General features: G+C 38.4%; 1 protein-coding gene across 1 annotated transcript; it reads right to left on the reverse strand.

The window, feature by feature from the left end:
* Nucleotides 1-3,282: 3,282 nt before the first annotated feature.
* LOC121381717 lies at nucleotides 3,283-25,995 on the reverse strand. Its single transcript, XM_041511064.1, has 7 exons — nucleotides 25,761-25,995; nucleotides 20,420-20,590; nucleotides 19,692-19,868; nucleotides 11,599-11,870; nucleotides 10,398-10,577; nucleotides 5,277-5,427; nucleotides 3,283-4,525 (listed from the first exon to the last, which is right to left on the reverse strand). Exons 1-7 carry the CDS (start codon nucleotides 25,993-25,995, stop codon nucleotides 4,485-4,487), a joined length of 1,227 nt encoding a protein of 408 aa, XP_041366998.1. The 3' UTR covers nucleotides 3,283-4,484.
* Nucleotides 25,996-27,099: the final 1,104 nt, after the last annotated feature.

The raw sequence follows: 27,099 nt of genomic DNA on the forward strand, positions 1-27,099 counted from the left end.
AAAATGTAGCGGGTTTCCGGTGATGACTACGAGTCATAATTGATTCAGGAGCAGACTTTCATTTGGGATTATCAATTTCTTCTTCAGCGTTCGATTGGTTGTATTACGTCCTTTGTCCCGTGGGAGGGCTGTCAGGTGTAGATCTTTTGCAGAGCCCCACAGCTTGACATCCATCGTAGTACTCACAGGCCAGATTTGTTGCCTCTCTCTGTTATAGAGCGGACAGGACTGCAGGAAGTTTTGTGGTGTTTGATCATCTTTTCCACACTCACAGAGAGCCAAGTAAAACAGTACAGGTGTTTATATTAATTGGTTTGCTATTGTATTGTATTATTTATTGACTTTGAGCTAAAAAGCTTATCAGTTACAAGAAGAAAATATATAAATATATAAATACACAAATACACAAATACACAGGTGAACAATGGTGACACACAATGAAATAATGTTCAATGAAAAGTAAGTAAACAATAAATAAATAAATAATACTTTTTATAATTAAATAAATAAGTAAATGAGATAACTACATAGTGTTGTTTCTTAAATGGGTAGCTTTCCTAAATTGCGTAACTGCTTAATGTTATTAATAGAAAATAGTTGAATAAATTTGTGAACAGATGGATTTTTCCAATAGTAGGGTTTAATATATGACCTTCTTAATTCACTATAAAATGGACATACCAGTACAAAATGAAATTCATCTTCAATACCTTTATGACAAATTAAACAATCTATTTGTTCTGTCAGTATTATTGTATCTGCCAGTTTCAATAGCTAGATTGTGTGATGATAGACGGTATCTTGTTATGGCTTTCCTAAATCGCTCTGGGATGTATTTAGACAAGTAATATTGCAAAGCATAAATATCAATATAATGTAAGTAGTGTATGCATTTAGTGGAATCTGAGATTTGAGCTCTAATGGCTTGTTGGGATTAGTCAATTATTCTCTGTTAAATGAGTATTAAATGTATTGGGTCTAGCTGTTGGTGGGTCCATAAATCACCAAATCCTAACATATTTAGTTATTTTTAAGATTAGTTCAAAACAGTTTGTTTGACCATTTATAACTAATTCGTGACTGATTTGACTGAATGGATTCTAAATAAACATTATATATACTACTCAAAAGAATTTAAGGGTCAGACGATATTTTCGACATTATTTTCTGAATGTCAATTATATTAGCTAGACCATAATGTCACGCATGGTATTGTTCCATTTTGACGAAAGTGGGTCTAAGCAACCCATAAATGAATTAAAATCCACTGTCATTGACACTGTCGACTAGTTCTAATGGTGAAAACATGCTTACATTTGCACGTAAATTAGGGCGAAAGCGAAAGGTCTGCTAAGTGCCCATAACTTGCTTTTTCACAAAGCGCTTCATTTGCACGCTTTGCACGTGTACTCCATGTTCCCAATGCTGAATTTCCGTATAATTGGAGCTTGCGTTCGTGAACGGTGCACACTCCAAATTCGACAATGGTACGACTTCAACTGACTATCGAAGATCGAGGAAGGGCTATTGCTTGGCTTCAGGATGGCAATACGCAACGAAATGTTGCTATGAGACTTGGTGTCAGCCAGAGTGTCGTTGGCCGACTGTGGCAACGGTACCAAGCAGTGAATTCTGTTCGAATTCGTCCACGTTCGGGAAGACCCCGAAGCACTACAAATAGAGAGGACCGCTACATCACCAATATGGCTCTACGTTAACGCACAACCACTGCACGCCGATTAAGTGACAATCTGCGGACTGCGACTGGAACTCGAGTGCTTGATCAAACCATACGCAATCGTCTGAGAGCCAATAATCTACGCTGCCGTCGCCAGGCTGTTCGACCACCACTCCTACCACGTCACAGAACGGCCAGACGTAACTGATGCACGCTTCATCTGCGGTGGCAACGTGTTCAGTGGGGTCGAGTGATGTTCACTGATGAGTCCAGGTTTAGTTTCCAGTTCAACGACGGTCGGGTTCGTGTCTACAGACGTCCTGGGGAGCGCTTCGCTGACGTTAACGTTAGACAACGTCACCGGTTCGGTGGTGGCAGCGTCATGGTGTGGGGCGGCATCTCTATCCACCACAGGACCCCCCCTCTATCTGGTGGATGGCAATCTGAATGGAATCCGCTATCTGAATGAGATTATCCGGCCGTTGGTTCTCCCAGGCCTTCAGCAGATTGGCGGCGGGGCAGTTCTGCAGGATGACAATGCCAGATCCCACCGTGCCAGACTTTCTCAGACTACAAGGTATCGCCAGGATGGATTGTCCAGCATATTCGCCTGACTTGGCCCCAAAAGAGCACGCCTGGGACGAATTAGGCAGGAGAGTTCGGGATAGCCATGCCCCTCCGGCCAACCTTCATGATCTGGGTCAACTTCTTATGGCAGAGTGGCAGGCCATTCCCCAAGAGTTCTTCAGACGTCTGATCAACAGCATGAGGCAACGATGTGTCGAGTGTATTCGCGCCAGTGGTGGATTCACACACTATTAAACGAATGTTCTAATGTGTAAAATCCATGTTTGACAACCTTCAACTTTGACAGCATGTCATCTGACTTTCTTGTATACAGTGACGTTTATTTGTGTTTTTTTGTAAATATGGAACAGTAAATAAAAAAATTGGTGTAGTTTACATCATCAATCTAATACACTCTGAAACTTATTTGGTTATACATTTTTGACCCTTAAATTCTTTCGAGTATATATATAAATTTACAGCTTATGTTATTTTTTATTTTTCAGAGAATAGTATCTGTAAATAACGTGTCCATATTATTTTTTACTTTAACTTACGAAGCCATAACCTAGGAATAGTTGATTAGTCTACAATATAACACATAATCGCCGAGCAAGTTAAATTCTTGTTGTAATGATTTAAAACTTTTCATTTCACCATTTGGAAGAAGTAAGTAGGTCTCTTAATAAGATCCTTGGACCAGACGCAATTCAGTATTGTGTTCTTTCACCGAGCTCTATTCCGCTCCTTAATGCCAATAACAATATTTCCATTGCAGATTGCATGTACAGCAGCTGCTGAACAAATAAGTTTCTTATGGGAATGGTGGTGGTGATGAAAACGAACGTATATTATAAGTAAAGTAACAGTAAATTACAATAAACAGAAAATCAGAGTTCGACCCAAGGAGATTCTAATATATATATATATATATATATATATATATATATATATATATAGACATATATAGACAGACAGATAGATAGATAGATAGATAGAAGAATACATGGTGTTATAAACTGGATTTCAACTTCCAATAAATTTCGTACGTTAAAACAATTAAATATTCTGAGGTAAAATGAAGATTAAGATTATACAAAAACAAGAAGGACCAGAAACAAATTGAGTGTTTTAGACATTGTTAGTGTAATTAAAAAATGTTTTATTTAGTATGTAATTTCAGTAGTTAAAAGGCCTCTGCTATTCGAAAACATCTTACAATGGCAAGAAACCTAGCACAGTCTATTCAAGCCTAGTGGTGTATGCGCTGTTTGCTAGAGTCGACACTGAGCTACGAACCCAGTATCCTCTAGCCCTAAATGACCTTTATATAGATTATTAAAACAAGCTAGACCGTGTAATCAGAAATATAAGCAAACTGTGTTCTTTGATTAGGCGAAATCAGTGGCGGATCCAGCGGGAGGGGGGGGGGGGGGGGTGTGAATAGGTTGGCTAGCAACCCCCTTCCTGGGCAATTTTTGTTATGTTCATTCTAAACATTTACCTTTACTTCAAAGTTTTGTTCAGGAAGGTGTATATAAAGCCATTCCGTTAGCGAACATAATATGCATCGCCCTGTTGTCAATCAGGTGTACAATTGAACCGAATATGGCTGGCATCGGTAAGGACAATATTAAATCGTTTTCTATATATTTTGGTGTGAATCAGCAAAACGGCAACAAATTGATCAACTTTATAGAATTATTAATTAAGAATTAGAAATCAGTGAAATAAGGATCTAAATGTCCAGAATGCCGAAACTTCAGTGGGCTTTGCCTCCGGATCCTTCACCATGGCTCAGCCCCTGCCGGTTCACTCCATCTCAATCCAGCCACCCCCTCATATTATTTTCTAGATCCGCCACTGGAAATGTAGTAGAGATTCTGACGTATTTACAAAAGGTTGTCTGCATTCGATCTCGGACTGCAGCATTAAAACTCTATGGGAAGCAGTGGCAGGATATCGTGATCATTACTGGAAGTTATCATCTTTCACCAGTACGCTCTTGCGAGATAGATATAAGACCACAGTAAAATGCAATATGGCGCAAATAAGCTGCCAGACTTTATATCTAAATAATGTAAGAATTTAAATGCCTATGCTCTTTAAAGCTGAATCAATGTAAAGTGTTTTGCTTGGTAGGATGGACGTCACTGTATTCTTTATCTGTTTTATTAGATAATATTTCACCAAACAGAATTGTAATGGTGCGAAGCAATCTTCATTTATCTCCCGAACTCTAGGGACAAATCGGATCGACTGCACTAGAACTGGATGGTACTGAAATAAAAACAAATGATATATGATACGATACGATACTATACTATACGATATACTATACTATACTATACTATACTATACTTTATTATAACATATATGTGTCTCTTTATAACCCAAAATAATTCTAAACAGTATGATAAACAGTTCTCAAATAATTTCCAAAATGCATCGGTAATAAAAAAGCCAAAGCCAAAGTAATGGATTAATAATGGCGTAACATTTTATTTATTTATTCATCGAAATTAAACAATCGTCATAACGCGGGAACCAATTTAGGCCTAGAGGGTGATTCACCATTTGTTTCTAAAACAAAAGGGGTTAATTACAAACAACAGGTCTCACTTTTAGCTTTGCGACACAAACTATTTATGACTCGGTTATATTTTTGTAATATGTTTCAGTCAAAAGCGGTATAAAAACTATTAGTGTTATGGTGTAAACACTACAGCGGAGGTCGGATAATAGCAGGTGCCCGAAAGCATCTAGGGAATGGCACAACCAACCAAAATGTTATGTGTTTCCAAATGTTAAATAAAAATACTTCGCTTATATTTCAAAGTCTATTGTGTTACAACGTTACAATATGTGTACCTTTTTTTCTATAAAAATAAACTCAAATTTATAGGTAACGTGAAAATCTATATCGCTGACTGCTAGTAATTGTGACGTCAAAATAAACAAAATAATAATAATATAAAAGCGAGCACAAGTTTGTTTTAGATGAAATATTGACCGGACTTGACACGAGTACCTGTGCTGCCAGTCGATACGAGTTCTAACGTCATCGCTCCTCTTGGAGAACACCCGCCAGGCCATCCTCCACACAGTAAGTCGATCTTTGTCCCGTCCGTGTTACCGACACCCTGTCCCCAAGGATTCAAACCATTTAAAAGAAACGTCAGCTACAACGAGAAAGGTTGTTTTCTCTTGTTTTATGTTATGCAATTTTATTTATTTATATTATTTATTTTTCGATAGAATGCAAACTTGCTCCTGATAATTATAGAGACAGATATATGAAAAGTCACGCAGAAACAGGCAAGTGAAAAGTTAAGACAGACACAGAAACGGGCAGGCATACAAACCTATAAACAAATATGCCACATACAGGGCGTCAAAAATATTAAGCCTCACAGTTACAGAATACATGTACACAGTCTTCTATAATCCCCATTTAATTAAGATTGATACTCTTGTTCCTAAATCTAAAGGTTGTCATGCTAGTCTTATCCCCATTAAAACTGATTCATTTGTTCCATCTCTTGGGCAATGCTACAACGCACTGCCAATAGAAGTTCACTGTAACCCTCAAACCACCTATCCACAGACCTTGCGAGTTCATCATCACCACCATCAACGTTATCGTCATCATCTTTATCACCATCATCGTCGTCGTCTTCAATCACTATCACATATCTGTCCACGAAGGCGTTCCTGAGATTGGCAAACAACCTATAGTCATTGGGAGTGAGGTCTGCTGAATAGGTTGGGTGAGGCAACTGTTCATAGCCACACTCCTGCACAGTTGCCATGATAACGTCGCTGGTATGCACTGGGGCATTGTCGTGGTACGTGAACACACACACACACACACACACACACACACACACACATACATACACACATACACACACACACAAACACACAAACAGAAACACATACACACACACAAACACATACACACATACATACATGCACACATACACACACAACACACACGTACACACACAAAACACACACACATACATACATACATACACACACACACATACATACACACACAGACACGCACACATACATACACACACACATACATACATACATACATACACATACATACACACACGATACACACACATACACACACAAAACACACGCATACATACACACACACATACACACACACATACATACATACACACATACAACACACACAGACACACACATACACACACAAACCACACACACATACTTACACACACATACACACAACACACATACACAACCACACACACACACACACACACACACACACACACACACAAAACACACACACACAGGTTTAGACGAATCTTGAGAAAATAAAAACAGCACTTAAAGAACCTGACACAGGAGGAGCAGTAATAGTAATGAATTTTCATTTATATAAAGAAAACAATTGAATATAATATGATCAAAGATACGTATAAACAAATTCCGCAACATACCTACGCCAAAATTATATAAATTTTAAATAATTAATTAATACAGGCATAACTAATCTAACAACTCGGAAAGAAATCAATATTAAATCAAAATTCGGAATATATAACATGTCCCAACACCCAAGACTTAAAATTCAAGCCAATTATCGCTAGAACAGCATGGCATACGCAGTAGTATGATAGATATTGTGCTAAAACCTCTTATTCAACATATCCCAAGTCATGTCAAAGATGATCTTGATATTTTAAAGTTCATTCCGAAAGAAGTACCAGATCAAACACAGCTTGTTACATTTGATAGTGTGTCACTTTATATTAGCATTGCTCATGACCTTCGTAAAGAAGTTATTAAGCAATTACTAGATGGAGAAACACTCAAAAGAAATTCATATTAAAGTCAGTAGAAATATTCATACCTTCAGACGCAGGGAACATGAACGGGAATAAAACTGACCCGAACATACGCTATTTTAGATCTAGCATACTTAGAAGAAAATCTATACTAGAAAATTGAAAGCGAATTTATCAGGCACTACCAAGTAATTCAACACTAACAGGAAACGATATTTAGATAACTGGTTGATATTGTAGGGGCAATCAAAAGAAAACATTGAAACGATCGACCTATCTTGAAAATCTGCTCCAAAATATCAACTTTACAGTCGACAGACAGTAAAGAAAAACATCCATTCTTAGATGGTAATTAAAAATACAAACAACATAAGCCAAGCAGTAGAGATGTATTTATTACACCCACAGACACCAAATAATACCATAATTTCCTTATAACGTGTTACTTCTCAACACTTGCTAGAAGGTTCAACATTTTAAATAACTTCAAAGGAATTTACTGAGAAGAGCAACAAATATAATTTATGTTTTGTAATGAATGTTATACAGGACAATCCGTTCATCCTCCAAAAAAACAAAACAGTAGCTGCATATTTCATAACGTATTCATTCTTGTGCGTCTGATAATGGTAAGATATTTCCAATATACAAATATTTTGCCAATCGAGGACAGAATTTTAATCTACTTTTCGACTCTAAAGAAATGCATTTTATTGAGCTGTTTAACCCTCAATTGAATCGAGAGTTGGCACAGGCTAATGCCAATTGCGTACCTCTCACATGTTAGTTACATTGTTTATTTGTAATAATTTTCCGTATTTATTAGTTTGTGCCTAGACATAGATAATAATGGTTAAACATTAAATAAGGTTTTTGCAATGTGTTTTTAATTCAATAGTTCAGCATTTACATATCCATGTACACATGTGTAGCTATATGACTATGGCACACACACACACACACACACACACACACACACACACACACATAATCACAGAGACACACACCCAGACACACATAGACACACACACACACACACACACACACACACACACACACACACAGATATATATATATATATATATATATATATATATATATATATATATATAAGGATGACATCGGTTGGTCGTTGGGCTTTTTTATATGTTCCAGTGGTTAGGTTGAGGGTGGCATCTAGGAAGTTTACAATATATAATGTGGAGTCTATGTGATTCAAATGTATTATTATCAAAAACGTCAAATACATAGGGAATAACTGGTTACTGTCTTAAGATATCGGCTTTATCGTGTGGAGGTTAGAATGGCGAATGCACCGAGGCTCTGCCGAGCGGGGTCGACCGCGTAGCTTGTAGGCCCCATGCATGTGGTGAAGTTAAAGAGTATCCTTTTATGGATGCTTCGATTGCTCAGAACGCATCGTCGCAAGTCTGCAAGTTGCGGGCAATTCGGTGCCACAGGTTCGAGTCCCAGTAACGGCCCGGGACAATTTGTGAGGTCAGAAAAATTTAATTATCGCCAGTGCGTTAATATATATGTATATAACCTCGACATAAATACTATATATAGATATTCATACATCAATACATACTAGCCAGTGTCAGGTCTGCCCACTGTCATGCACATACGCGGGATCGACCGCGTAGCTTGTAGGCTCCATGAATGTAGTTGAGTTAAGGAGCATACTTTTTTTATGGATGCCTTAATAGCTCAGAACGCATCGTCGCAAGTCTGCAAGTTGTGGGCGATTCGGTGACACAGGGTCGAGTCCCAGCAACGGCGTGAGGCAATCTGTGAGGCCAGAAAGGATTTAATTATCCCCTGCGCCAGTGCGTTAATATCTATGTATGTAATAACCAACCGCGATATACATAAAATATATAGATATTCATACATCAATACATACTAGCCAGTGCCAGGTCTGCCCACTGTGTAATGCACATAAGCGGGATCGACCGCGTGGATTATAGGCCCCATGCATATGTTGAGTTAAACAGCATCCTTTTTATGGATGCCTGGATAGCTCAGAACGTATCGTGGCAAGTCTGCCAGTTGCGGGCGATTCGGTGTCATTGGTTCGAGTCCCAGCAACGGCATGGAACAATTTGTTAGGGCAGAAAGGATTTAGTTACCCACCGCCTGCGTAAGTGCGTTAATATCTATGTATGTAATAGTCAACTTTGACATACATACAATATATAGATATTCATACATCAATACTACTAGTTACGCGGGTTTTTGACAGGGCGTACGGGATTGTACGCCCCTCCAAAATCTGTCATTCCTAAGGCGCAGCCGTACAATCACGTACGCCCCATCAAAAATCCGCGTAACGAATTTATTACCTTTCAGATTTTGTTGATTTTTTTATAAGTAAACTAAAATTACACTAACAGTCAAACTGTTAAATAAAGAACACACACATTTTGAGTTTGAGTTTAATAATAACATAACATAACATCAAATTCCTCAAAATATATTGGATTTTTTTTGTAAACAAATAACTTAGTTACTATGCAAGGTATTTACAGCTTTTTTGTTAGCTCTTTGGGTATTAAGAGTGTCAACAAGGAATCCGGGTGGTTTTACCCCTAACATATTTCGACCTGTGTTTCGCAAAGGGAGACAACTCTTAGCGCTTTATTATCTTGCGTGTTTTAAACGTTTACGATCAGTTGTAATCGTATCGGGAAAACAAAATTGAACACCCGCAGCCGAACAAAACTAGTTGTCGTGTTGTTCTAACTTGTAGAACATGTTAAAAAGCATGTCGAATTATTATTTAAAATATGTTCGTGATAATTAGCCCAAGTTCTACCACGGTAACTGATTACGCAATGCTACATTCTAGTATTAGATTCTTAATACGTAAAAAACTACAATCTAGCAAAAACTTTTGGCCAAACGTGCTCAAGAAATCTTCAAATAAACAGTAAAAATAAAATTTACCGAATTGTGGTATTCCCATTCATAATGAATTAAAGTCTTTTAACAAATTTAATCAGTAAGGCGTGTTGGAGAAAATGTCGTTGGTCTCATCCGCAGTTTGCATTTTTGTACAACCAGTCGAGCAAGTCACGTGATATTTCGTACACCCCGGCAAATTCTGTATTTCCCCGCAAATGAGACGGTGTACTTGTGCTATTCATTAGCTATTGACGCATGAAATTTATCTGAAAGGTAGTAAATACATGTACAGATACACAAACACACACAAAAACAGACACAAACACATATACTGATGATTATATTTATATATTATATATAGTTATGTATTCCGGCCCTTATACGCCGCAATAAAACAAAACATAACTAACCGTGTTTCTGACAATCAGACCGGTTCCAGTCGTGTCTATATTAAATGTTCCCTTTGGTCCACATGGTCGTTTGACGCCACCATAATGACTTGTGTAACAATCATTTGCTTCGCCGTAATTTAGTGGCCTGCCAAAAACTGTTGTCGCAAATGTCCTTTCTGTTCTGTTCACTTCCATCGTCTGAAATAAGAATAATTTCTTAAAGCTCACCTATAATACGTTTGATAGACTAATATAACTGACTTCGTGTATTTTCTTAAAGCTCACCAACAATACGTTTGATAGACTAATAGAACTGGCTTCATGTACTTTCTTAAAGCTCACCGACAGTGCGTTTGATAGACTAATAGAACTGGCTTCATGTACTGTCTTAAAGCTCACCGACAGTACGTTTGATAGACTAATAGAACTGGCTTCATGTTAGTTCTTAAAGCTCACCGACAGTACGTTTGATAGACTAATAGAACTGGCTTCATGTACTTTCTTAAAGCTCACCGACAGTACGTTTGATAGACTAATAGAAAAGGCTTCATGTACTTTCTTAAAGCTCACCGACAGTACGTTTGATAGACTAATAGAACTGGCTTCATGTTAGTTCTTAAAGCTCACCGACAGTACATTTGATAGACTAATAGAAAAGGCTTCATGTACTTTCTTAAAGCTCACCGACAGTACGTTTGATAGACTAATAGAACTGGCTTCATGTACTTTCTTAAAGCTCACCGACAGTACGTTTGATAGACTAATAGAACTGGCTTCATGTACTTTTTCTGTAGCATTCGGGGCGGGACGTAGCCCAGTGGTAAAGCGCTCGCATGATGCGCGGTCGGATTGGGATCTATCTCCGTCGGTGGGCCCATTAGGCTGTTTCTCGTTTCAGCCAGTGCACCACGACTGGTCTATCAAAGGCCGTGGTGTGTGCTGTCTTGTCTGTGGGAAGGTGAATATAAAAGATCCCTCGCTACCAATGGAAAAATGTAGCAGGTTTCCTCTCTAACACTACGTCAAAATTACCCAAATGTTTGAGATCCAATAGCCGATGATTTATAAATCAATGTGCTCTAGTGGTGTCGTTAATCAAAACAAACTTTTTTTGGTAGTATTCTTAATCTTCAAGCGAGAGACATCAAGTTGTGAAGAAGGAAGGGGACTTCTGTTAACTTACCCATTTCTATTGACGAATTAGGTCTCTCATATATACCTGAATATCGACACGAATTTTGTTGTAGTGCGTCTCCCCACCACCATTCGAACATCCTGGAGGTGTCTCTCCCTCACATTCTATGTTGGACTCGGCCGGATAGTATGCCTTGTTTGCCACATTCAACGTCACGTACTCGGTGGGTGAGCCGCCGCTCATACCGTGACAGTAGATTTTCACCTTTGTACTTCCATAAGGAGCCGGGTAAATCCAGTAGTCACCGTCTTCGTACTGACTGTTACACGCCTTCACTTCAGAGCATGACCGAAGAGCTGAAATGTGCACAGACAAATTTGTATTACCAGATCATAATCTGCTAATGATAAGATACCCCTGAGATAGGTCTATACTAACATTTTATCATAATTAACGTGAACTATATATTTACGCTGGTCCCCAGCCATAATTACATATGTGGTTGGATTTTAACACTGTGCTATATATGTATGTATGTAGGTAGGTAGGTAACTAGTTTTACGTCCTCATATACCACTAGGGTTTGGAACACGCCCATCCTAGTCCGACCTCTGACAAGATTGGGGCCTGACTCGGGACAAGACTTGATTACTTAACAGATATATATATATATATATATATATATATATATATATATTTTTTTTTTTTTTTTTTTTTTTTTTTACCGACATCTTTATTTTAATTTCAAGAGTAAACACCACCTTGTACATCAATGACAACCCAAACAAGTAAAGGCTAAATTAGGTAGAGTATCATTAAATAGGTATTTACAAAATATTTACTTGTCTTTTTTCTTTTCTTTTTTTTCATTATTATTATTTTTTTAATAAATAGTTTATTGCCCCAGAAATATGTTATGATAGTGTCAGGGTTGGGGCCCTGAATTCACTACCTTACAAAGTACATAGCAAACAATATACTAATATATAAAAAAGGAGCAGTGACAAAAGTGGAAATAAAAAGAAGATTGAAAAGAGAAAACTTAAAATGAAGTTATAGATATACGTCCAAACTGCGTCATACTTAAAATTATACACATAACAAAAGTACTAAGTGTCTCAGTTGTGGCCTTCTAGAACGTTTAACCTTGGTTCCCATTTGTCGTCGAATTCTGTGTGTAAACAGTTTTTGTAATATATGTATTTTTCTATTTGTAACTTATCTTTAATAAAATTGTTGATACCAGTTTCATTTAGTGTACTCTTGTAATTTTGATTTGTATATGTAATATTTTACGTTAACAATTAACCAGCTTACAAATATATGTTTACTATTTACAATTCCAAATAAGACTGTGTTCCTATTCAACTGGGTATAATCACCTTTTTGTAATAACCATTTTTCTATAATACTCCAGAGTTCAACGACTTTAGGACAGTCATAAAATAGATGCTGCAGTGTTTCTGATTCATGTGAACAAAAGTTACACATACTAGAATCAATCAGTTTTATTTTATGTAAAAAAGGTATTTGTTGGTATAATTCTATGTAAAATCTGGTACTGAAACCACAACAGCGTTGGATCTTTTAAAGAGCAAAATGATAAACTATAATATTTCGCCTATAATGAAGAGGTAAAATCACACCCTTCCACTGAATATTTCATTTGTGATGTAGGAACTATAGATAATTTATTTAAAAGTTTGTAAAAGGTTTTACTTCCCAATTGGTCTTTTAGAAAGAATTTAATTTTCGTTGGAAATATTGGATTTTTGCATAAATTGAATGTTTGGTTATTTGTATTTATTATATCACGCATAAAGGATTTGACAGCCGTTAATAACGAGGTATATTCCAAAAAAATTGACCTTATGTTATATTTTGCTTTAAAGGTATCAAAGTTCATGTATCGTCCTTCGTCATCTAATAAATCTTGTATAAATAATATACCTTTTTCAATATAGTGTTTATAAAATATTGTTTTTTTGTCTATTAATATGTTACTATTATACCAAATATTAGACCTTAACAAATCATCATTATTAAAGCCGCGTTTTTGTTTAAGTATTAGCCAGCTATTTAATACATCTTTCCAAAACAAATTATGTATGTTCCTTTTCTTAATTTGAATAAAATTATCCCCATATATTATTAATTGTTTAGTTGTTAAGCCTGTTACAGATTGAAAAAGATGTGTCTAATTGGATCGTGATAGAAATAATCTTCTTACCCAAGTCAATTTCAGTGCTGTTGTAAAATTTACAACGTTTAACATTTTAATACCCCCAAACTGGTAATCTTGCATTAAAACGTTTAATTGTATCTGGTTTATTTTTCCACATAAAATTAAAAATGATTTTGTATATTTCTTTTAACAATTTTAGTAATTTTAGATTTGGTAATGAAATTAATAAATATTTTGTTTTATCTTGTTTTTCATTTCAAGTATTTTTGTTCAATATTTTGCAAAATCGTTTCGTCCAAGTTAAGCGAACATTTTACACCTAATAAAATGAAGTGTTCTTCTCCCCATTGTAGCTTCCACTTTTAAATTTTTATTTTTTGATTTAAGTTCAAATAGTAAATGGGGAAGGGGATTAATTTTGTGATGCGCCTATAAATATAATATAATATAATATAATTTTATTTAGACATTGCATTGATAGCTGATAACCTTAATTAAGTTTAGGCCCAAAGAGGTTAGGAGGAAAGGTTGCCACAGGCCACACAGGAATGTGCTACGTACAAAAGCACATGCAGATGCATAAGCAGGAACCTACCATATATGCTATTTTGATTATTCTTAAAGATAAAATACAAATTAAAAATAATACACTTTACAAAAACGGTCAATTCAAAGATTATGAGGGATATTGAGCATCTGGTTCACCGTTAACCACATGTCACGTTGATTGTCCAGTATCCTTATAAAAGGATAACTCCGAGAACCATTGACTAATTATTAAATAATAATTGTTATTATAAATCATAACATAAATATAACGGGCAGAATTTACGACGCTTGGTTTTCTAAACACAGGTGTTTAAGCATAGTAAATGTATGTCGTTGAACGCCTGTAAGTCTAAAAGGTAAAAGAGGCCTTGCAAATTCGTTCCAACATGTTATCAACACTCTTGTACAAGAGTCTGTCTCTACCAAACATTGCTAAATACCCGTTAGACACAATGTCCATCCCACTAAAACCTATAGGTAGCTTAATAATAATACACAGCCACTTATGTCATACACATAATTTAAGTTCGGTTAATTGTAAATAAGTCCAGGATGATATGATATAAGAGTTATACTAATATTTCCCACACTATTTAATTATAGATACCAGCCACTATCTTTAGCTGGTAACTATTATATGCTTCTGGATTTCCTACACTAATCTATCTGTTATTTGTATCCACTGGTTAAGATTAATGACACCACACATGAGTTTAGCTCGAGCAAGTTTAATGTCATGACTTGACTCGAGAATAATCAAACTAAAGCTCTGTGGCATCAGATTTAGGAACAAATGTGTATTTTAGGCGCATTAGCTGGCTACCATTTGGTCGTCGACGATTGCCGAAGTATTGCACACAGTCATCTCTAGCCCTCCCCTACAACATGTAAACAAATGGGATGGCTAAAGGTCACTCGAGCAAATAAGAGTTATACTTAGCAAATATGACACCACTACATCAACGACATAACAGACGAGAAAGAATAATTATCAGGTCTAGCGTAGAGGTTTGATTCCTCAAGAATGATACACCTTAAGTACCTACATGACAGTGACTAACCTAGTCCGCAGCCCTGGGTTCGTAGCTCCGTTACGGGGTTCGTAGCTTCGTTACGGGGTTCGTAGCTTCGTTTCGGGATTCCTCCGAGTCCGAGTAATTTTCTTTACTTCCCTACATGCAAACTAGGTTCAGGCACGACCATCCCACGCCCTGACAATGGGGCTTTCTACAAATTTCATTTTCATTTCAACTTACTGTTGTGCTTATATCCAATTAAGATTCAAGCACGCTGTCCTAGGGCTGTCTGTCCAGGACAGTAGGTTAGTTACTAATGTTATTGTTGTCCATGGACAGCTGATATGACAAGGGAATTGATAATTTTTATTAGGAGACTGAGAGCTAAATGTGTGCGTTTGATTTGTAAGCAAATTATCATCTTAAGAAAACAACCCACGGGTGCAGTCTCCGTGTACTTTCCTGCACCCACCTGACATCCTCGTCCTCTAACGACCGCCGATAGTAGGGGAGCATAGTAGGTGGCTACAGGTACCTCTTAACAATGCCATTAGTAACTACTGAACACTCAGACAAAGCCCACAGCTAAACGCTGATGGGATATGGTAGGTGTGTGGCACGGATAGTCACAAGAGACAAGCACCTGTTGCGATTTGAGATACAAGGACTTGTATGTTCAGATGGACAGCGAAAGAAGTTGAAAGATACACGTAGGAGAAGCAGATCGGAAAGGAAAGGAAATGGAAAGAAAGAAAGAAATGTTTTATTTAATGACGCACTCAACACATTTTATTTGCGGTTATATGGCATCAGACATGTGGTTAAGGACCACACAGATTTTGAGAGGAAACCCGCTGTCACCACTACATGGGCTACTCTTTCCGATTAGCAGCAAGGGATCTTTTATTTGCGCTTTCCACAGGCAGGATAGCACAAACCATGGCCTTTGTTGAACCAGTTATCGATCACTGGTCGGTGCAAGTGGTTTACACCTACCCATTGAGCCTTGCGGAGCATTCATTCAGGGTTTGGAATCGGTATCTGGATTAAAAATCACGTGCCTCGACTGGGATCAGAACCCAGTACCTACCAGCCTGTAGACCGATGGCCTAACCACTACGCCACCGAGGCCGGTCAAAATGAAATGGAAGTCAAAGGAGAGAAAGCAAAGGGGGCAGTGGTATACAATTTTTTTTTTAACGGAAACAGCCCAATCTCAAACTACCACGAGACGTGATCTACTGTCCATCACATATACTGAGTCAAATTAAAAACTTCATAACCGTTTCATCTTGGCTAATTAGCAAATATGACAGAATAACATGTAAAATAAGGTATTTGTTATTGTATGAGGTCCAAAGAAAGAATAGGAATAAATGTCGAGTCAAAGTATCTGTTCGATGCACCCATAGCATTCGTCAAAACCACAAACAGTCAAAATTATAATTCACAAGCAGGGTTGTCTCATGAAATCACAGGTTCAGTATCGCGTATGCTCTCCATCTGTACCCACAACTGCAAGGCAACGCCTCGTCATTGACTGCCTGATGCGTGTAAAGACTGCATTAGGGATACGGCACCATTGTTCCACTAATGAGGCACCAAGTTCCTGCAAATTCTGTGGAGGGTTTCTGGAAGTGCGCAGGCGTCTTACGTCGGGCGACCTTGAAGGCCAATCAATGACACTGATGCCCGCGTTCCTCGGGTAATCTCTTGCCAAGATGGCTGTGTGTGGTCTGGCGTTGTCATGCTGAAAGATCAGGTTTGGACCATGAGCTGCCACGAAGGGCATAAGCACCTGGTCGCGGTATGCAGCAGCGTTGAGGTTCCCACGGATGACAAGAAGTCGAGAACGGCCATTTCCACAGAAAGCACCCCAAACCATTACACTTCCGCCTCCGAATTTGTGAACTTCACTGACACAACACTGAGCATGACGTTCACCATGTCTTTTCAAAACCCTGTGCCGGCCATCGGCAAATCGCAATGTGAATATTGATTCATCGCTAAACACGACTCTACTCCATTGCGTTGTGCACACAGTTGACGTTGATGTTGACGTTGATGAAATTGAGTCAAAATAGCGCCGAGCGTGGAGGTGAGCGATTGGCAGCCGATTTCAGATCGTTTGCGCGGACACCCGACGTCTAAAAATCTCATTACTGGTTGCTGTAGCTGTCATAAAACGATTGCCGAGGTGACGTAACATAATATGACGGCCATCTGCCTGTGACCCGGTCAGGGGCGATCAGCTGTGGTGCCCGTTTGTTGTACTTGTGTCCACAGATCATAAATTGTCCGTGGACTGCAACCAACGCCCTTGCAACGTCAGCTACTGACGTTCCCGCGTGCAACATGCCGACGGCACGTTCACGCTGCACATTTGTGAGGCGTGTCATCGAAACAGGTCGTAACAAATATAGTTTTAATGTGTTTTTTCGTTGTGTCAGACTACTGTGAGCAAGTAACGATGAAAACACCTGTGCTATTGTAGTCACGTGACCAGTGGCACGTACAAAACCACTTTTGCCTCAGTGGTACTGTGCACATGCTATGGATCGGGTCACGTGGACTGTGATGGGCTTCAAATGGAGTGTAGACATTTCCATTACAATATTTATTCCTGAAAAATACCTGCTTTCAACACTCATTGACTTTATTCAAATTTTAGATTGTGAAGTTTTTTTATTTGCCTTATTATATTTTATCGTAATAGCGTCCTTTGCTTAGAAGAAGCGAAACCTTGTGAAATTTAGATGGAAACTAGTGGAACCTTCACCTGTGGATGTAATATTTTAAACACAAGTAAATATGAAATACATGCATATACATATATATATGTATATATATCCTACTCAACGGTACGGTAGGTAAACAGATATTTAAACAATATATACATTAAAACAGTAAAATTAGTTTGTTTAACGACACCACTAGAGAACATTGATTTATTATTCATCGGCTATTGGATGTCAAACGTATGGTACTTTTGATACAGTCACAAAGAGGAAACCCGCTACGATTTTCCATTAGCAGTAAGAGATCTGTTATATACATCATCTCACAGACAGGATAGTTCAATACCACGGCCTTTGATATACAACTCGTGCTGCACTGCCTGGAACGAGAAATAGCCCAATGGGCCCACCGACAGGGATCGATCCTAGACCGACCGCGCATAAGGTGTGCACTATATCACTGGGCTACATCCCGTCCCTACAGTAAAACAAAGTAAACAAGTTCTCTCTTTGACAGAACTTCTGTGAGGAAGAGGCTCCAAGGGGGTTCTCCAAGGTACAGGGAACTCTCTATCATATACTGTAGAAAGGCCTCAGTAGGGTTTACGATGATACAATAAGATTTCGCCACACGCCCAGTCCCACAAGGAATATCTGCTCTGCGCTACTGAACCGTACATAAATATTCGTAACTATCGCTGTACTCAATTACCTGACATATTAACAAAATCATCAATCAAAGTTTGTCAACTGACGCATACGGGCATAGATATACTTAATAACACAAACGTTTTTATATCCCTGGTATGTATAACATTATTCATCTTATTGAGCATAATCACCTGGTAGTCCATGGAAGATAGAAATATATTGTATAGCTGTCTTTCATAGGACAGCTCTTTTATGTATAGTTTCCACGCGATATAACCCTAATATGATATACCCAAGTTGAGCGTGTTTGAACCTTCATTGAACGAAACCATGAATCTCTGTGGTATTTTTTGTTTGGTTGTTGTTGTTGTTTTTAATACATATTTATTGTCCCACATTAAATAGCAGTGTCGAGGTTGGGATGCCCTAATCACTGTGCTTTACATGTATATCAATACAACTTAAAAAACCCTCATTAACACACAAGTTCAGCACATGCATTCTCATGCATACATGTAGGAATAGGATATGCAAGCAGACCACACTGTTTTAAGCAAACGCACAGATTGAAACCAATTATTTAAAGTTTGTTTTGTTTAACGATACCACTAGAGCACGCTACTTGTTAATCATCAGCTATTGGATGCCATCCATTTGGTAATTTTTACATATAGTCTTAAAGAGGAAACCGGCTACATGTTTCCATTGGTAGTAAGGGATCTTTTATATGGACCATACGACAGACAGAAAGCACACACTTTGATATACCAGTCAGGATGCGCTGGCGAAAACAAGAAAAAGCCCATTGGACCCACAGACAGGGATCCTACACTGACCGCGCATAAGGCGAGCGCTTTACCACTGAGCTATGTCCCGCCTCTTAGGATTGGAGAAAGATGTAATCGAAATACATTTATTGCACGAGAGTAACGGCTTTTGTAGCTTATTATGTCTACATAACATTAGAATATTAGCAAATGCTCAATGATGTACTAGCTAATAGTGTACTCATACTAGATGTGCTTTAGAATCACTTACGTTTACAGACTATGTTTGTCCAGATAGCGCTTTCTTGGCAGGTGATAGTTGTGACACCATTATCAGCTACAAACCCTGATTGACACTGGTACTGCAAGGACGTTCCCTGGGATCTAGCGACAGCTGATGCAGCAAATAGTTGATTACTATTCGGTATGACTGGAGGACTGGGACAGTCTGGAATATAACATATCCATCTTGGTGTGCATTAAATGCGATTGTATAGGTTTTAATCATGAAATATACCATTAAGACAACATGCACTAGAATATGATAGAGCTTTCATTTGCATCAACTCAGTAAAGCACGACTATCTCTAATAGCACATAAACTGCCTTTACAATTTCATCAAAACTTCAAACAGCAGCTAAACAAAGACTTGCAAGTGGAATCACCAATCCATGGCAGAGTTGCAGTAAACAGTGCCGTTTAATATGCCCTACGGGTCTTTTAAAATTGAAAGATTACATAACCCATTTATGGGATTTGAAAAAACAAATTACAGTAATCTATTTCATTTTTAGTAACCTGTTCGAACTATGTACATATTCTAAATTTAATGAATGCACAAAAATGAGTTACACAAAACGTGTCTTGTGATAGTGCCGAGTGAATGAAGCGATCGTTGTCAAAATTTTAGAGGCCTGCTCTATCAAATCTGCATACAGTGAGCATGTACTAGGCTATCTCAAACGTTGTGATAATATATTAATGTTTAAAATTCAGACCTTCAATGCAGGACATCTGAGTCCACGTGCCGTCTACTTGACACCTGACACTCCCCTGTGGTGAGTACCCAACACTGCACGCATACTTCAGTACCGTCCCTGTGGCGTTAGGGGCAGAGTTCACGTCAAACTCTGGTTGAGAGTTTGGTATTGACGGCGGTGCAGGACATTCTGAAAACAATTGAAAAGAAACTCGTTTTGTTGAGTTTATATTTATAAACGCTTAAAGGTCGCCTTTTCAAATGACCGACAATTTCACACAGAACTAACGTTACGCACAATGTTCGTTCTTACACAATAATATTTGCGTCTCATTACCTTAAATGTCATGTAACAAGCATAATTCAGAACGTACATTTATATTTAATGCCTCAAATTAATTCCAGGAAATTTGACTATATGGATTTATAACTAAATAACATGAATTAATCCACATTAATTATTTACACGAGACAAAAGCATTGCAAAACGTCGAAAACGCCATGTAGACGATTAACATTTTGCAAAACATGCTTTATACAAAAGCGCTGAAATGTCGGTTATGAACGCGGGAAAATGCTCGAAAGTGTGCCCACACTATCACCTGAAAATGACGTAACTGAAGTAACTGCTAAGTAGATGACTTTGTACATACGTAAACAAATTATGGAAGCAAAAGATGTTCAAACAAACACGTAGACACCTGCAAAATCTGCATTTCTTCCTAAATAAAGTCATATTTGACATATTGTTTGTGCAAACTAATTGTATGAAAAATTAAACTATTTTAGAAACATTTGTATATGCTTGTGTCCAATGAAATGTCACAAAATCGAAAAGTATGCAGTTTCCAGTAGCTATGCATACCTTAAGATCAAATATTTAATGTTTGATTTGTCATATCTATCTCTTTATTCTACATATTATTTTTCTTAAAATTCAGAAAAAGTATAACATGTTTCATATATAAATGGATTTTAAAATAATATGGCAAATTGTGACACGTTGGTCCAAAACACCAAATTTGGCACAGTTGTACCTTGGGACCATATAATTGTTTTGAGAAGTGGCTACCCGATTTTAGAGGTCAAGGTCAAGGTCAGGCTAAGGTCAAACGTCAAATTTAGACAATGTTAATAAAAACACGTTTAAAGCACTAACCTTGGCACAATTGCACTTTAAGATCATAAAGAATATCTGAGATGGGGCTGCCCACTGTTAAAGGTCAAGGTCGTTTCAAGGTCAAGGTCAAATTAAAACTATATCGCATTGGTTGCCAACACATGTTAATTGCTATTTCTCACTTAAGCCAAAACATGATTGGATTTTAGTTGTAATGCATTTCATTTATAATAACCATCATTTGAACCCAAGATGGCCACCAAAATGGTCGCCCAAAGAAAAATGTTAGTCAACCGAGGGCACTGAACCTTGCAGTTCGATACCAACAATTGTTCTTTGTAGTTTTTGCATCTGTCGAAGGTGCTGATTGAGGACCTGGGAGTACAAACGTGGCACATTTTAACATTTTGAAATGTTCAATATGGCGTCCACGATGGCTGCCAAAACACAGAACTGACAATATATCTGATGCAAGTTTGCAATCAGCTATGACAAAACTGTCGCCTATGACTCGGTTTTAAGGTCAAATAATTCATTTTGACCCCCCCCCCCCCCATACACACACACACCAGCTCAGACCAAGATGATAGAATATCTTAAGTCTATAAGCTATGCATGTACTGTAATGCACGCGTTTTGTGACTAATGACAGTGCCAGTATAATAGCCGACATTGCCTGGGAGATCTGACTCATTCTGTCAACAATTTTAAGAACACAAGTATTTACATAAATTACTTGAAAGCCAAAGGACCCCAAGATGCGGCGGGCGGGCTAATAATGAATCATAACAACCCAGAACTGATCACTTAATTAGTTAATCTCTAGGTGTCTAGTTACACAATATGCGAATCACTTCACCGTGACACAACACCCACACGTATGATAATTGAGAACCGCTTCCAGGAGAAGTTAATTAATAAGGGAATTACAACACCATTCCTAACTGGTTAATTTTTAATTAACCCTTACTACTCGTTCAGTAACGTGTGATAATTTAGAGACGCTTCCAGGGGAACTTAATTAATAAAGGAATTACAGCTCTATTCCTAACGGGTTAATTTTTAATTAACCCTAACTACTCATTCAGTAACCTTGTAACACAGAATTAATACTGGTACCTATCACAATAAAGACAATAACCTACAGTTTACCTAGGTCTTCTAGGATGACTGGCTAAGCTTTATATTACCGAATACTCGTATAATGTTAGAACAAAAGTCTACGATTTACTTCGTCAGATGACCGAAGACACTGTCTAAAGAATATTGGTATAATACAGTATTAAAATATTAAAAGTCACATCAATCACATCAAGGTTATACAACAGAGCAGAAATGATATTTACCAAGTCCTAACGGACACGTTCCCCCGGGATACCTTCCTTTTTGGTTCTCCCAGATATCTCTAAAAAAAAATAGCTATTTATTATAAAATCAGAAATCGCCTGGGGGTACAAGGCGGTACCTCCCCCTATCATCTGATATTTCCACCGCGACCAAGCGGTATTATTTCTCTCTGATCGTCAGACTTACTGACGCCATCGTCGCCAATCACGGTTGTAAAAACCGCACTCGCAGAGGTATTACGTAACTACTCGCCACATGGCCTCCGCACCTGGATGGATGTGTACGGTCGCGCGAAGGTATTACGTAACAAGTTGCCCATCTGGGCTAAGTGCAATTAAATTGCACAGGCCCTCTAACACAATTAAAATCGCCACAGGCGAAAACAAATTTAAGAGCATGTCCCGTCACACAAGGCTATTCGAGAAAATCGTAAGATGCATGAAGTTAGAGCAACTATGAATTCAAAGCAGCTACTCATTAAAGCTGGACATGTTACGAATGCGACAGTTGTGTTGAAGGTTCCATGAACAAATGTGACAACCAGAAGACGATTGGAACAGTAAAAAGAGTGAAATCTCAGAATGAGACTCATTCTTTAACTGAAGGAAGTGAAGAGAACAATGGAACAGATCATATCGAGCGCGGATAAATAATCGCTGTTTTATCTGGAACTGAACAAGACGAATACTGCATGTTTAAATGTAGAGCTAAAACAACTTTAGTACGCACTGAAACTGACGCATGGAATGCTACATATAGTAGAAAACAGATAATTGTTTCACGTACAGTCTGTCATGTACATTTACAGCAACATCAGATATGAAAATGGCCAGTTTTTCTTAAGCGAAGATGAACACCATGATATATTGCAGTGTGTCACGTTGCTCGCTAAGACACATATTTGCAATGCATATGTATACGTGTAATAAATTGAGAATACTTATACGAGTATTTATAATACATAAAATATACAGTACAACTGAAGTTGTGTTTATTGACAAATTAAAGTGAATAGTTTAATATACAATGTACAATTTTAGGTTTGTGATGTTACCGATACAAATACGATGAATAATGCATTGGAGCGTGTACCTATTTTTTTTAACCGAAGTAAAACGTCTCTATTCTCAGTGTTGTAACAAAAGAACGTAAAACTAGCTGTCTTTAATGTACTTCCCCGTCCTTCTGAAGTGGGTACATTGTTTTCTTTGGAACGTAGTGTTAGCTTAGTAGGTAACCCTTTTTGTGTGATACAGTTTCTAAATAACTGTGTTCTAATAATCGATTATAATAATAATAATAAATAGATCGGTTTGGCTCTGTCGATGTTATGATCAATTATAAACGTCCATAATGGATTCTGTGGGAACACGTTAACTGTAATTGCTCCTCTAGTCCAGATGAGGTAATTGAGGTAAACATGTTGGGGTTGGGGTTTGTTTTCATGCCTACATGCAAAACAAAAGGTTATTAATTATTTATTAAAGGTTGTAGGGTCTATTGCTGTGAACATGACAGGTGCAATGTCTTTATGATTCAAATTCTTTGTTATGTTCATATCATTTTAACTGAGTAATCTAAAGTTGACATGCGTGACAACCGAGAGTAGTACCAGGGCCTATTGAGTACCATGTATGCAAAATAGGTCACGTGACCTGGGTGTGGCCTGCTCTGATTGGCTGACCTCCAAGCGTGGGGTGTGATGTCACGGGGTCGCTGACCTAACTGAGTTAATGACTTTGGCAGCTGTGGGATGGGTACGGGAACTTGACCTCTGTGTCACGACTCACCGGATATCCGTCATGAACTTGGCAGCTGTCGGGGGTCCCTTGATTTACGGGAGAAAACAGATGGTGCGGAAGTCGTTAAAGGGACATTCCTGAGGTTGCTGCAATTTTTAAGATGTTATCAACTAACAGATACTTTTTAACGATTGCAATTACATATCAAATACATTTTTCTGCATAAAATACTAGTGGCTGTATATTAAACGTGTTTCTGATCGTTCTAATATAGGTTAAATTAGGTTAAATTTCATTTTATTTCCTAAAATATAGTTTTTTTCGAACGTACGAAATTATTTGAAGACAAAATCCAGTTTGGGCTTCTTACAAATATTAAGACGACCAGAAACACATTGAATATACAGACACTGATATTCTAAACACGAAAATATATTTAATATGTAAGTTTAATCATAGAAATATTTTATTAGTCGGAAACATCTTACAATGGAGCAAACTCAGAAATGTCCCTTTAATGACTGACGGTCTATCAGATGGCACGATAGCATGGGTTTAATGGGTGTTGTCCTTTGATGTACTGGGAAAAGGTGCCGAAGTCGACAGCTGGCGAACATTTGGGGGGAAATTCCACGATATGGGGGACCTTAACTGGGTTATTGGGTTTGGCAGTTGGGGAACATCCGGGGAAAATTCCACGACGAAAGGTTGGAAACGTGCCCATATATGGCGATGGTCATGAGTCATCCCAAAACGTGTCCAGACACGTCTTGACCTCAGTTGGCATGGTGACGCTACATTGGGGCCTATACAAATCTCAGATGTAGAACCATCGCCATTCGCTCAGCGACACCATTAGAGAGAAGACGGACACTTGATGATCTTGACGCTATTGTGTCTATTTGCGCTGTACTTGGAACGAAGAAAATGGCATCGGGATATAACAGAAGCACTACAGAGGGCCTTGGCAAAAACGAAGAAAATGAAACGAGATGCAAACTAGATCTTGGCGGTAACATCTACGTCGTGACTAAAACGTAGAAGGGGAACAATGCCATTCACATTCGTCAGTTCAACGAGGACCGCGGTAAACGGTTTCCCACCAAGAAAGGGGTTTCTCTGACGATAAAACAATGGCTGGAAATACTCACCTTCAAACGAGAATCGAGGGCACCACATCTCGGTGGGAACGTCTACGTGGAGACCATTTACAAGGGCGTGGATATTCGTCAGTGGCGGTATTGCGGGCAAGAAGTGACACCCTCGTGTCGAGGCGTTCGACTGACTGCCGAACAGTGTGAAGAGCTTCAGAAATGCTTTGACACTTTGTACGACTTTGTGCTGTAACTGAGAGACATCATACCGTGTTACAGGCGTGCAGATCATCAGAATCTGATGGGCGCCACAGAGTGTTCGGAATGCAATTAGACGTGTTCAGGCCTATTCGGTGACGTCACGGGAGACGTGTTCGGACCGTGTTATAAAAGCTTAGAATCGTTCGTCATTCATCAGTCGCCCGCGGTAGAGACACGACGTGCGCTCCAGAGATGACATTGAGATATTCGAGAATGGACAGTAACAGTAGCAGTGATAGAAGTGACGACGCCTTGGTATGTAAATGTTCCAAAAGGCACACGATTAAATTCAAAAGAGTGACTACCAAACAAAATGAGAACACGCATATGAATGACACGGATCAAACAAACGGATGCTGCTCGTGAACCCAGTGAAATCATGGATGAAGAACCCACAGATCCCCGTGAACCCCGCAAAATCGTGGATGAAGAACCTATGGATCAGACGGATGCTGCCCGAGAATATTAAATGTATTTGGCTGCCTTCGATGTTGCCTATGACGCTGATGACGAATGAGATGGCCTGTCAAGACATTACTTGTTCTGCCATCGACCCGAAATGCGAGGATTCTACAGACGACTCTACACATTTGGTCGGTGGCCTCTTCAGATGAGCCAGAGACCGAGGGAACTCGCCAAGGCCGGTTTCTTCTACACAGGAGATCACGATGCTGTCGCCTGATACTGTCGCCCTAACAGGCTATCCCCGAGATGTTCCTACATTAACAATGTGTTCAGACATTAAACACGTATTGCTTGGGTGTGCTACTTTTCGTTTTGTAAAATAAACATGTGAATAACATGTTTTGTTAGTTATCAATATAAGGGTGGCCTTGAGCCGGCATGAACTATGCTTTTGGATGGGGGCATGGGGCATATGTATCTCGCAAATTCAAACTACATCTTTATGTGCATGCGCTAAATTGTAGAGAGTATAATTAAAAGGGTAATGGTTAGCATCGTCATTTGAGGTAGAACATCCAGAGTAGCAACATGTCAGACCAGTACAAGTTGTACGTCCCCGACGTGGACAAGTGGACTCGCTTTTATAAGCTGCAAGCACAAGGCAAACTCCATCTAAATTTCACAAGGTTTTCGCTTCTTCTAAGCAAAGGACGCTATTACGATAAAATAT

Source organism: Gigantopelta aegis, chromosome 9 (genome assembly GCF_016097555.1).
Source record: "Gigantopelta aegis isolate Gae_Host chromosome 9, Gae_host_genome, whole genome shotgun sequence".
NCBI classification, from domain to species: domain Eukaryota; kingdom Metazoa; phylum Mollusca; class Gastropoda; order Neomphalida; family Peltospiridae; genus Gigantopelta; species Gigantopelta aegis.

Coding starts and splice junctions, on each gene's coding strand:
- LOC121381717 (XM_041511064.1), bottom strand. CDS start 25,995: ATGATCTGCACGCCTGTAACACGGTATGATGTCTCTCAGTTACAGCAC. Junction 19,869..20,419: donor TCAGATGTCCTGCATTGAAG/GTCTGAATTTTA, acceptor GTTATATTCCAG/ACTGTCCCAGTCCTCCAGTC. Junction 5,428..10,397: donor GTCTGATTGTCAGAAACACG/GTTAGTTATGTT, acceptor TTCTCGTTGTAG/CTGACGTTTCTTTTAAATGG.